Below are 12,419 nucleotides of genomic sequence, written 5' to 3'. Positions count from 1 at the left end.
CAGAGATGTGTGCACCCAATCCTTACTAGGCTCAGGATAACCAAACAACAGGCAGCAAAACATGCACAAGCCTTACCAATAAGCATACATTCCCCATTCAGAGAAAGCCACCAACAGTGTGGCTCATATTCACTGTGGTTCAGAAAGACCAAAGTTGCTGGGTTCTGGTTTTCCTCTATAATTTATCTTTCAAATATTTTTCTTCTGGCATCTATTGCAATTGGAACTTGATAATTTCAGTTCAGGAGTCAAAAATCACCTGCTAATATCGCAGCCATGATGGCATTACTGAACGTGAGGCACAAGCACTGCTGACGTGCGGGTGTAACAGCATACACAAGAACGACATTACAGACACGGAGATGAAAGCTTAGGAAATGAGAATCAAAAAAAACCATAGCACTGTTTCCACAGTGCTTCTAGTGAACGTTGTGAGACTGAAGTATTAACATATGGTACAGACAGCCACATTTTAGAACGTCTTGGATAAAAACAAGTTATTAGCTTGTAACTAGAGGCCTGAGGTGAAGACACCTGAAGAGAAGCTCACCAACAACTGCATGGGCTAGGACATTCCCATCACTAATATGTATGTATATCCTGTTGTGCACAAGTTCCTTCAAAGTTGTATTGTTCCCAGCTAGCCTGCTAATGGCACTCATGGGCATGGGGAAAACCAGGCAGAAACACATTCTCCATCCCGAGAACTTCATACTAACTCTTCCTCACCAAGACAAAGAGATACACAAGCTCTACTCAGCACTGTGCAGGGGATAGAGCGGGAAACCAAGAGTCTCATGCATGCTAGCATCATCCCTTCCTTTCAGAAGCAAAAGTTAAATGGGAGCATCTTCAGCTACAAGCGAGTGCCTGGGAACTGCCTATCTAGTTTACTCCCTGGAACATTAAATCCAGAAATATTCCCATGTACATCTCATGAGATACAAAGTACCACACAAATTTAAGACCAGGGATTGTATTCAAACCATACTGTCCACTTAAAAATAAAATAGTCAGGCAATTAAGTTAAATTTCAAAGTGGTAGATCTGCTCTATCGCCATCTAGAAGCACTTTGCTAAAGGTGTTTCGACAATGCTCATTTGCATCAGCAGAGTATTTGATTCTTATCTACTTCACCCAAGTTCTTCTATTTGCTTTGGCTGCCAACAACACAGAGTTGACAGAGGCCCCTGGTCAGTAACAGTAACCCAGAAAATTAAGTGGAAGGATGCACTGGACTATTCTCATGGCAGCACTACACAGCACTGTAATTCACCTGTCAGAGGGGTGAGCAAAAGGATATCTGTTAGTCAGACAAACAGCCACCTGCTAAAGGGGCCTCTCAAACTCTGATCCACTCAGAAGTCAGACTTCTGCATTTTCCTACTTCAGGAACATAGAACCTTGTGGGACAGCCTTGGTGGAAAAGGCCCAGTGACACCATACAGGTTAAACTGTACTTCGGATGAAGGAGGAGGAATACCAGAACTGATCTATTACTTGGATCCTTCATTCCAGTAACAAAACGTTCACTTCATTTTTGACTTGCCACGGAGAAAACGGTAATGTGATGCAGGCCTAGACAGTGAGCATGGGAGGCTGGACAGCAGTACTCAGTGAGATGCTACACCGCAGCTAGGCTGCCAGCTCTGCAAGATGGTACAAGGCCTGCATGAAAGCATGCCCTGTTACCCCTCCCACTCCTCACACACAGGGCTACAGCTATACTGCTAGGTAAGAAACCTAGGACCCTCTCCAAAACTGTTTCATGGAAGGGTGCATAAGAGTAGCTAGTGACTGCCTCATCCAAAGTCTGCCAGGAAACATCCTCCTGTCTGCACTAAAACTGTACAACTTGTATACACCAATACACAACAGAGCAAAACTATATTTCCTGAATCACATTCTGCTAGAGCAATAGAAGAAACATGTCTCAAAAGGGCATGAAACACACTGGAGGTGATACGGCATACGGGCTTGATCAGCTTTACGCCTGGGATCATTCAAAGAGAAAACATCCCTCCTCCCTACGATGGCACAGCAATAAACACCTAAGGAAAGATAAAGACAGACAATTTCAAATCATGTTGCTGACTTCCCAGGCCTGTTAGTTCCTGCTATGCCCTGCATTAGCAACAGGCAAGAATCTCAGACTGACAGGGCAAAAGTTGATCCTAAGTAGCAGGTACCTGCACTCACAACCGAAGTAAACCACATATAAAGAATTTGCTGTTGATGTTAATTCTACCTGCACTCTCTGCAAGGCAGTAGAATGTAAGCTGCCAGCTTACGAGTAAGAGGAAGCTTCCCTCATGCCAGTATCTGGAAGTTCGGTCTGCTAACCTCTGCTGGCATACAGCTGCTAATCATCCGATTTTGCTAGAGCACTGTCATGGCACCTTACCATTGCAGACCATCCTCAAAGCAAAAGATTGTTTGTCCAAGGGGTGCCATGCTATGTAGGCATAGCCATAGAGAGAATAATCTTTTGCTATGCCTGCTAGGATATCAACAGGTCTCTCAGCGTGGGAATGTTGACATAATTGTGGCACTGTCAAGCTCGGTGTTTGGGCTATAGCACCTCCTGCCCCTTGGCCACACATCAGGCTGTCTCTGATCGTGGACAAAGGCTAAGGGGGAAAAAACCTGTAAGCCAGAGAGGGATTTTGTTCGTTTCTTTGGGGGGTTGGGTAGGTTTTTCTGAAGTACCAAATGTTCATGGGAGTTAAAGCACCTCTAGACTTTTCAAAATCCAGACCGAAATACGACTACAAAAGTAAACAACACAGAACCACAGAATGGTTTGGGTTGGAAGGGACCTTAAAGACCATCCAGTTCCAACACCCCTGCCAGGGGCAGGGACACCTTCCACTAGACCAGGTTGCTCCAAGCCTCATCCAGCCTGGCCTTGGACACTTCCAGGGATGGGGCATCCACAGCTTCTCTGGGCAACCTGTTCCAGTGCCTCCCCACCCTCTCCGGGAAGAACTTCTTCCTGATATCGGATCTAACCCTCCCCACTTTCAATTTAACCCCGTTCCCCCTTGTCCTGTCACTACAGGCCCTTGTAAAAAGTCCCCCCCAGCTTCCTTGTCGCCCCTTCAGGTACTGGAAGGGGCTATAAGGTCTCCCCAGAGCCTTCTCTTCTCCAGGCTGAACAAGCCAAACTCTCCCAGCCTGTCCCCATAGCAGAGGGGCTCTAGCCCTCTGAGCATCTCCGTGGCTTCCTCTGGACTTGCTCTAACAGGTCCATGTCCTTCTGATGTCAGGGGCCCCAGAGCTGGAGGCAGAACTCCAGGTGGGGTCTCATGAGAGCAGAGTAGAGGAGAAGAATCACCTCCCTCAACCTGCTGGTCATGCTTGTAGGAAGATGGGTGCATCCAAGTATTTAATGTGTATTAAAAAGTAGGGCTTGATAATTTAAAAAATAATACTGTTTGTGCCACATCAAAGACCATCTATTTCCCTGTGCTATCCCAGAGACAGTAAGTGACTAGTAAACTGAATATATGCCTTTGGTTGCACATGTAACAGAATGTTTATCAGAGCTATTTTGACCTGAGGATTTTCTGGACATGTGTATCATTCACCTAAACTTAGAGCACAAGATAGAGAATGGGAAACAGTAATAAACCAAAACAGACACACAAAAACATAAAATCCCGCCTAGAAAGTGCATGGTATACGATAGAAAATAAAAATATCTCTGCCCTGAAGGTTTGAACCAGTACATTAGATGCATGGTAGTACATCAAACCTTTGATGTTTCCCCCAGTCTGTATAATAAATGATCAGAGTATTAACCTTATCCTTAATATTGATCACCAACCTCACAGCATCAAACAGCATGAGTCTCAAAAATGGTTAGCAGTTTTGCCACTGAGATTTTATTAGCTTAACTGGGCTGGACAGATGGGAGTCTCTGCAAACAGGCTCCCCTAATGACTTGCCTTGATTTAGTGTTATTTCAATGTTTATATTCTCCCTGTCCAAGCTCTTTTCCATGGCCGTGATCCAAACTCCAGTGCTAGAAGCACTGGAGCACTCAGCTCCTCCCACTGCTCTTCTAGACAGAGACAAGAACCATGAATAACCTTATCCTGTCAAGACTGGTTCCCCAGTCAGTCTGTAGGGCGAGCCCAAACCAAGAGCTTTTGAAGGCCATGGAAATCTCTCTCTAAACATCACAGGGCCAGTGTAAATCCCTCAAATCCAACAGATGTTAAGAAAGAATTAAGGCTGGAAAACTTTGGCACCCTGATAAATAAGTTACACATTAACAACATGGTGAAGAGCTGACATCATGGAGGCAATTAAAAAAGCTCATTTAGGAGGCTGTAGTGCGGAATGGCAGCTGTGGGTATGACTGACAGTGGATACCTCTGTTGCTTTAAGACTTCCATAGTCTACCAACTGCTGCCTTCACACTGAGTCAGAACCACTGGTACATCCAAGTTAGCTGGGCCTTGAGGCATCCTGTCAGGGGATTATTGAGAAGCAACAACTCCTAACTCCAACTTCTGCCTAGAGTTTCTTCAGCTCTAAACTATGCCTCCTGATCACCTTATGCAACCATCATGAAATATCTGCAGTAATACGGTACATCATTATCTTGTCTAGTTAATGGGAATTGTGGCCAATAAAAAAAACAAATCACACCACCACAAAAAAAAAACCCAAACAAACAAAAAACCCACAACAGCGCTCTTTTCTAAAAGAAAAACTGCTAATTATTTTTGCCTTTTAAGAACAAAATGGTACTGATGTGATCAACAAAGCAGGTGAACACAAAGGCAGCCAGGCTTTTGTGCTTCAGCTACATGCAGTATTAGAATACAATACAGAAAGGCAAGAAGGAATTAACAGGTTCATTTTGGTCCACTGCATCTTTGAGAGACAACACCTCACCCCTCTCCATCTGCCACCCTCCCAGATCATATCATTGTCATGACGACAGCATGGACAACACTGGAATCAGGGTGCTCATTCCCACCTCTCAGCTTGGAAACAGAAAGGGAAAAACCCTTTCACAAGCTTCCTGCACTGTAGGTGCCTTTGGAAACTGCTCAGAAAAGGCTCCAGGGCTCACTGCTTTCCAAATTCATCCAGCTCGGAATGATACCAGGAGGAATTAAAGAGCACATCCTCAGCTGTTATAAACGGAGACAGCTCTTTGTGCAGAAGGACACCTATGGCATCACTGCAGCTGGGGAGCTGACCCTTTAGAAGACAGTCTGCGCAGGACTGCACGTGTTCTCACTACCGAGAGGGGAATCACCATGATTTCCATGTGCATCTGCATGCAGCTATCGCGCATTCTGGATCAGCAGAGGCAGGCAGATACAAGCTGCACTGATCCCAGCAAGTGAGACCAAGGTTTTGCCAAGGGTTATACCTTCTCTTCATTGCTGATGTTCCGGGTGGAAGTCCTCCAAGTGATGGAAGGGATTGGGTCCCCTGATGCCTCACAGGTCAGCGTAATTTGATCCTCCAGCTCCATGGCTGTTTTATTCTCCACATAGGTGATTTTGGGTTTTGCTGAAAAGAAAAAGCAACCTTCATTCAGCTGGTCCTCAGACTGAAGCTTGCCCTCACTAGCAGCGTTTGAAACAAGCAACGCTGGGGCAAGAGGTTTTTGCGCTAGTACAAGGTGGCTGCCATATGGGGAAGGGGAGCAGAGTGACATGTGAGAAGACAATACCTCCCTGCAAAACTAGTCCACCTTTTCTACACAGGCTTACAGCTGAGGCTTGTAAGAGAGGGCTAGAAGAGGGTATATCTGAAACAGAACCCTTAATAGCGTACAAATGATCAGTCCCTGGGGTTATCAGCTGTCTTCCACCTCAGTGTACTTTCTCTGCCCCAAATTAGCCTTTTGATAAGCAGCTTTGTCAAGAGACTGCAGAAGGATGGGCCAAGGAGAAGTATATATCCTTAACACTCCCAGATTCACAGAAAGTAGGGACACTGCCGATTCATTCCTGCAAGCTTGAGTTCATTCACACAGTGGTGAGACGGAATTCACCTCCCTGTCCAGGTTATACCAAGTCCCACTGAAGTGCTAAAGCCCTTTTAATAGCAGCTTTGGCTGGATTAGATTTCAGCCCCCTGGGCCTCCAAGACATTTTAAAAGTAGCATGTGAATCTGACACCACACTCTGCACAGGACTGAGAGGAAGCAGAATGGAGTTGGCATCTGTTTCAGACACATACATAGAATCTATTTTGCCCGGCATGACGGTAGAGGGGCCCAGCATTACACGGGAAAGAAGCAGCTCTGGATAAGCCACATCAGATGTTAACTGGGAAAAGCAGGTTACTTCACGCTTGCACCAAGGAGCTACCAACAGCCAAATGGGTTGGAAAAGGGGGACGTGAACAGCATGTTTACCAAAGACTTTGAGATGAATGGTGGCATCCTGCTCGCCAGCCTTGTTCTCAGCAATGCAGATGTATTCTGACTCGTCACTCTTATCCACCTTCTTGATGATGAGCTCAGACCTGTCGTAGTTAAAACTGTATTTCTCTTCATCTGTCTCTTCTATTGGCTCTCCATCTCTGCAGGGCACAAAGCACACTTGGCTGTGTTGGGGAGCAGAAGCAATCACAGGGTTTGGTTTTTATTTTTTAAGGCTTCTTGTTAATGCTAGAACTGTGACTACGCTGAAACTCCTCAGGTTGAGAGGGAACACCACCTTTTCTTTTCCCTATGAGATACAAAGTTTACAGCTTGCTCTATTCCTAATCCCTCCCTGCCTTAGGCCTCTTGGCAGCTGAACCTTTCACGTCCTGACACACATCATTGCCCATATGCAAGAGCTATAACCACCACTGAAGGTCGTTTCCGTCCTTGCATATCAAGGAAGTATTCCAAGTTGTCAGCGGCTTTTTCAACATTACAACTTGTCCTCAGAACTTTCACCAAAGGCTACACAATTTCAAGAACAGTATACCTGAAGTCTGGATCACTGCCTGACAGTAAGAGACAGACTTTGGATGCGGATCTCACGGCATGGCAAATACAAGTGACAGCATCCACTTTTGCCTACGTTTCCCCACCAGTGATAATAAACTGGCTCACAGGACAGATTTAGTCATCAGGAAGCTTCATCTCTATTGGCAGCTTGACAAAGGAGGCAATAGGACAATGAAAAATTGCTCTTTTAACTGTTATTCGTGTTTTTCCAGGAAGCTGTAGTGGGTTTGGCTGTGAGAGAGTTATTTTTCTTCACAGTAACTCATATGGTGCTATGCTTTGGGTTTGCATCCAAAACAGCATCGGTAACTGTCACGGTTACCCGACACAATGATGTTTTAGCTGCTGCTGAATACACACAACGTCGAAGGGTTTTCTGCTTCTCACACTGCCCTGACAGCAATTAGGCTGGGGGTGCACAAGAAGCTGGGAGGTGATACAGGAGGGCCAGCTGACCTGGCTAAACACCTGTCTGCCAACGAGACAGTGAATGAACTTCTTATTTTGCTTTGCTTGCATGCACAGCTTTTACTTTATCTATGAAATTGTCTTTATGACAACCAGTGAGTTTGGGGATTTTACCCTTCTGATTCTCCTCCCCATCCCACTCGGGGGTGGTGTAATGAGTGGCTGTGTGGTGCTTAGCTGCCTACCAGTGCTAACCCACAACAGAAGCTAACCCTATTTCCGTTATGAGGCCATTCTTTCTCTTGTGAGAAGAAAATAATTGCTCTTATTCCAATTAAAATGTTGCTTTCCCTTCAGCCTGGTTTTCAAGGCCTTGGAGAAAATAGCCATGCTCACACACAATCAGGACATCACACACAGCATCTTACTTTGTCCACGTCATGGTTGGCTCAGGAAAACCATCAGCATCACATGCTAAGGTGACAGACTGGCTGAGGTTGGCAGTGGCATTCATAGTGCTCTGCCTGGCACGCACAGAAGGAGGTACTAGAAGAGAAGGAATCCACATTCCAGTTAGAAAGGACAGAAGGCGTGAGCAAGAGTGAGACTCAAAAGACTCACTGTAAATCTCTGCAAGGCACACAGATGGCACTAGTAATTCCAACCCTTATGCCATCACCTGCAGGTTTCAATCAACAGGTTTGATGCACGAGCTCTCCAAAGCAATCAGCACAGGGAAGGAAGGACAGGGGGTGGGAAGACACAAAGGGAATCAGCATTGCGGACAAAATCACTTGTGAGTGATAAATACCTCCAAGTCATGAGACATTTAAGGTTTGTCTTGACATCAGTTTCCTGTAAACATCTGGTAAGCAGTCAATTTCACAGACTTTGATTTGACACAGCAGAGAAAGATCAGTAAGCTGATGGTACATCCCGAGTGCGAATCTAAAGTAACATTTCCAACAGCAGCCTGGAGTACAGATGCTACCTGTCCTGCCCCCATGCTAGCCTCACTCTAAGCTGCTCACCGTTTACGATGACCTGAATATCTTTGAAGTTGATCTCTCCACGAGCCAAGATCCGGCCCTCACAGCGGTATGTCCCTTCATCTGTTTTCTTGATTCCCCGGATCTGCAGGTAGTTGTTGGACAGGACTATAAATCGAACTAGAAAAGACAAAAGGCAGGTTCATCCAAGGATCCTCAGGAAAGCTCACTGCAGGTAACAGGTTCTTATCCTCTCCTTGCACTTTCTGGCTCATGACAAGGCTTACTGAAATAAAATTTCCCTTTCCATCATTTAATGGAGACACTGCTGTAACTGGATCTGACATTGCCAAGACAGAAACCAGATGTGGGTAGCAGGAAAACTGCTCTGGTGTTTTATACCTTAAGCACACGCAGGGAGATAAACAGATAAATACAGACACACAAACACATTTACGTTTAATCAGTATCAGACAACAAGCAATTTGAAACGTGCCCTTCTTGCCAGAGTCTGGCAGAGCTCAGGCCTTACAGTTCCCTTGTGCCTGCGACAAGCAGACATGAGAAACAGCTGAGGCATGAATGCTCAGCTGGAGTTAGGGCTCCGAGTCCCCTCTGTCAGTAAAACGCCCCTCAGCATGACAGTCTGCAGCACTTTGAAAGAAAGGGAAAGGCTCTTGCAAGGAGCTTTTAGCCCCTTTTCCTTCAGAAGACTGAAGAGGAGTCACAACATGCAGCTTTTCTGTCTGATGGCATTTCTTTTACCTGGAATTTTTTCTAGCATTCCTTAGCCTATTCCAGTGTCAAAGCCGGATGGTCACTACTGTAGGAACATTATTGTCCTACCATTGCCAAATGACAGCACCTTAAATAACTAAATTCACATAAATGTTAGGTACAAATTCCTTCTCTCCTCCCTCTGACCGCCACCATTTTATTCTCCTGAACCCCTTGTGTGAGCCTGATTTTAAGCCCTGGCAGGAGATGGACATTTGACCCCCGAATGAACAAGCACCAAGACACATCTTGTGCCTTACCATCTTTTTTTAGGATAACATCCCTGCCTTTGTGCTTCCAGATGATGGTAGGAGGCAGTGAGCTGACCACATCACACACAATCACAGCATCATCCCCTTCCTTGAATTCCTGAGGAGTGGGAGCATTCTTGAACATCAGCTTTTCTGAAAACAATGGGAGTAGAGAGTCACTGCAGTTTTCTCAGTTCACTTGAAGCTGTGCTCCTGACTCAAGCCTGAGGAAAGCAAACAAACCCCAGAGGACATGTTCTCTAGCAGCCCTCATGTTCCAAGGAGAGGATAAAGGTGTGCCTGACTCCATGCAACCCTGCCCCACCAGGGCTATCAGTGGGCCAAGTCAATACTCCACGTAGCTCACCAATTTGTCCACACTGCAGAGGGAAAGTGTGAACTTGGAACTGCTGAGTTTCCTGGCAAGAAGGGGAGGAGCTGCTATCATGGCTCTGCTGGACAACATGTTGATGGCTTATTATAACCCCTCTGAATGTGTGATCCTTTTTACTGAAAACTAGTCTTAGCTCACAGCATGTCTGTCATCCACAAAGGCTGCTCTCTGCTTACTCCTCCCAGACATTTATGATGCTTCACCATCTTCTCCTTCTACACCTTGCTCTCCCGTCTTTTGGAATAACCTAGGCATTAAGAACTTAGTAATGCCCTGGCAGGCCAAGGTCCTAGTTCCCACTTTCCCCTCAAAGCCAAGAAAGGAGAAGGCTACATCTTCTTAACATCCTCTTTCTCTTCACACTCCTTCCTCCCCTTTAAAAACAGCCTTTTTCCAGGAAGGTATACTGGTTGCCTCCCTGGGTGATCTTGCCTCATACATATACAAGGTAGACCAGACAACAGTCTCGGAGCCGCTCTCTTACGGAAAATTTTCACATTGACGGTGGCCTCGGAGTCTCCCTCCTCCACGCTATTGACAACACATTTATAGATGCCAGCATCGTCGATGTTGGCATTGTAGATGGTGAGGGTGGAGGAGAAGTCGTCATTTCGCACCACTGAGATGTGCTGCTGGTTCGGCGTCAGCTTCTCACCATTAGGGGAAAACCAGGAAATGTCTTTGTATTTGGCCTCCCCTGCCACTAGGGACAATAAAAGAGAAGAGAGCAAATTGAAATGAGTCCCCAGGAAATCTGCACGGGGGGAATTAAATACAACCAGTAGCATTATGCGGAAGACTAACCCAGGGGAAGGGCTGCTGGTACGTGAGAAGCAAGCAAAGAAAACTCTCTCTCACAGCACTGTGAAAGGTAAGCTGCTGTCCTGCAAAAATTATATTAGGTTGGTTTTATAATCTAAAGGGGTACACTCATTTTAGCTCAGAATCACAATCTGTGCATCCAGGGATCCCTTGTCCCAGTCCCTCAACTACACAGATCAGCCTGAGAGAAAAAAAAAAAAAAAAATCTTCCTGCTTCAGCTCCACCATGTTTTCAATCGATACCTGTATTTACAGGCTGCGCCACTTTGCATACCAGAACGGTGCCATCGCTCAGCAGCAGTTCTGGCATTAATCAGACAAAACCACCTTCTACAGCCAGTATAAGTCAGAATTGTTATTTAGTGGTTCCAGGCTGTGCCTTTCTTGCAGCTCACATTTCTGCATTCCGCAGTGTGTCTTTGTTATTTGGGACAAACCATTATTGGAGGGGCTTTAACTAATCCCACAGTTTTCTGAACACAAATATCATCACAACAGCACATGCTCAAAGTCTACTTTCATTTTTAAAGCACTGGCATTAACAAATTACTCTGCAGTTAAGCAGTCCTAGATCATACGACCTCATTACTTGTCCCAGTCAGTACGTTCCTGAGGAAGTATTATGAGGAAGTATGTGCTTTGATGGCATTTTGCTCCCAGAGTTCACTCTAGCACCTATTTGCTCTGCATTATGCATCAGGATGCTATCATGTCAGTGCTCCAACATCCTAATTCCTCCCATCAGAAACCAGGCCAGCTGCTTTCAGGAGAATCTCTGAAGAGGACACGTGGATGCTAATTTGGAAAATACCATGAAATTGTAGGACCCACTTTGGGGGGGCACACAGCTTGTGTCAGCACCGCACCACATTGCGCAGGAGAAGAGCCAGGCACAGCTGGTTGTCTGAAGAAACAGTAAATTCTGTCACAAGAAACGCAGGTTTTCAGCAGCATTAAAATCCTTAGTTGCAGAAGTAACAACTCTCAAGTCACCTAGCACTCCTATTACTGCTGTTAGCACTTGATTAGAAAAATTATTTGGAAAAACAACAGGCTTAATACAAAATTCAAAAGACCAAAGAGCTATGGAATGACGCAAAGTGCCATTGTTTTGGCTACTGCTCAAGCTTAGAGACAAGACCTCAGTACCCTGTGCTTCCATTTTAAAAATGTGTTTGCTGGAGCTGCTTTCTGTTGACAGCTCGCAAGGAAGAACGCATTTACTGCTTCCCGTAAGCAGCACGTGTTGCCTTTGCTACTCAGTCTTATAAACCACAAGAGCCTATGAAAAAGAAGGAGGAAGAGATCTTGCAGCTAGACCTGGCGCCAGAGCTTTTATGCCAGAATTAATATGTTGATTGACCTTCCCAGCAAATCCAGATGGAGAGAACTGATGCCATAAGCCATCACTCACCTTGACATAAGAAGAACTTAGATTCTCCAACGCTGATCTCCCCCTGGCTTGGGACAATGTCCACTTGTAAAGAGGCTGGAAGAGAAATGAGCACGCACAAGAGGGTTAGACAACAGGAGTCATCTTCAGCAAAAAAGCTTTGCCACCCTTCCAATCCCCGCGGCTCCCTTACTCATCCACTGCAAGAGTACAGAGCGGACAGTTCTTGGCTTCCTAAGCGTTGCTCTTTATCAGTATTTACCTCAACACAGAGTGCCCTGGACCCCCGAGCACCCCAAAGAAGCCAACATACAGAGTTGCTTCCAGCCTTCATAAAACCATGCAGAATGACAGAAAGGGTCGATTTACAACCAAACCTCTACCACACTGCAACACTAGGGACCACAC

At 45.6% G+C, this 12,419-nt stretch overlaps 1 protein-coding gene across 1 annotated transcript in view; it reads right to left on the bottom strand.

The window, feature by feature from the left end:
* The window catches only part of NCAM1 (neural cell adhesion molecule 1), a gene marked incomplete at its 5' end in the record, with an annotated part of 58,100 nt that extends 45,993 nt beyond the window's left edge, over positions 1 to 12,107 (bottom strand). Inside the window, 7 exons of the mRNA XM_010155662.1 lie at positions 5,397 to 5,539; positions 6,393 to 6,559; positions 7,814 to 7,931; positions 8,417 to 8,554; positions 9,412 to 9,555; positions 10,281 to 10,499; positions 12,033 to 12,107. Of these exons, the coding sequence (XP_010153964.1) occupies positions 5,397 to 5,539; positions 6,393 to 6,559; positions 7,814 to 7,931; positions 8,417 to 8,554; positions 9,412 to 9,555; positions 10,281 to 10,499; positions 12,033 to 12,107 (1,004 nt within the window). The remainder of the gene's footprint in view (positions 1 to 5,396; positions 5,540 to 6,392; positions 6,560 to 7,813; positions 7,932 to 8,416; positions 8,555 to 9,411; positions 9,556 to 10,280; positions 10,500 to 12,032) is intronic.
* Between the last annotated feature and the right edge of the window lie 312 nt (positions 12,108 to 12,419).

Source organism: Eurypyga helias, unplaced genomic scaffold (assembly GCF_000690775.1).
Source record: "Eurypyga helias isolate BGI_N326 unplaced genomic scaffold, ASM69077v1 scaffold7647, whole genome shotgun sequence".
NCBI classification, from domain to species: Eukaryota; Metazoa; Chordata; class Aves; order Eurypygiformes; family Eurypygidae; genus Eurypyga; species Eurypyga helias.
Note: the sequence above shows the minus strand (reverse complement) of the source record. Positions and strands in the feature narration are given on the sequence as shown.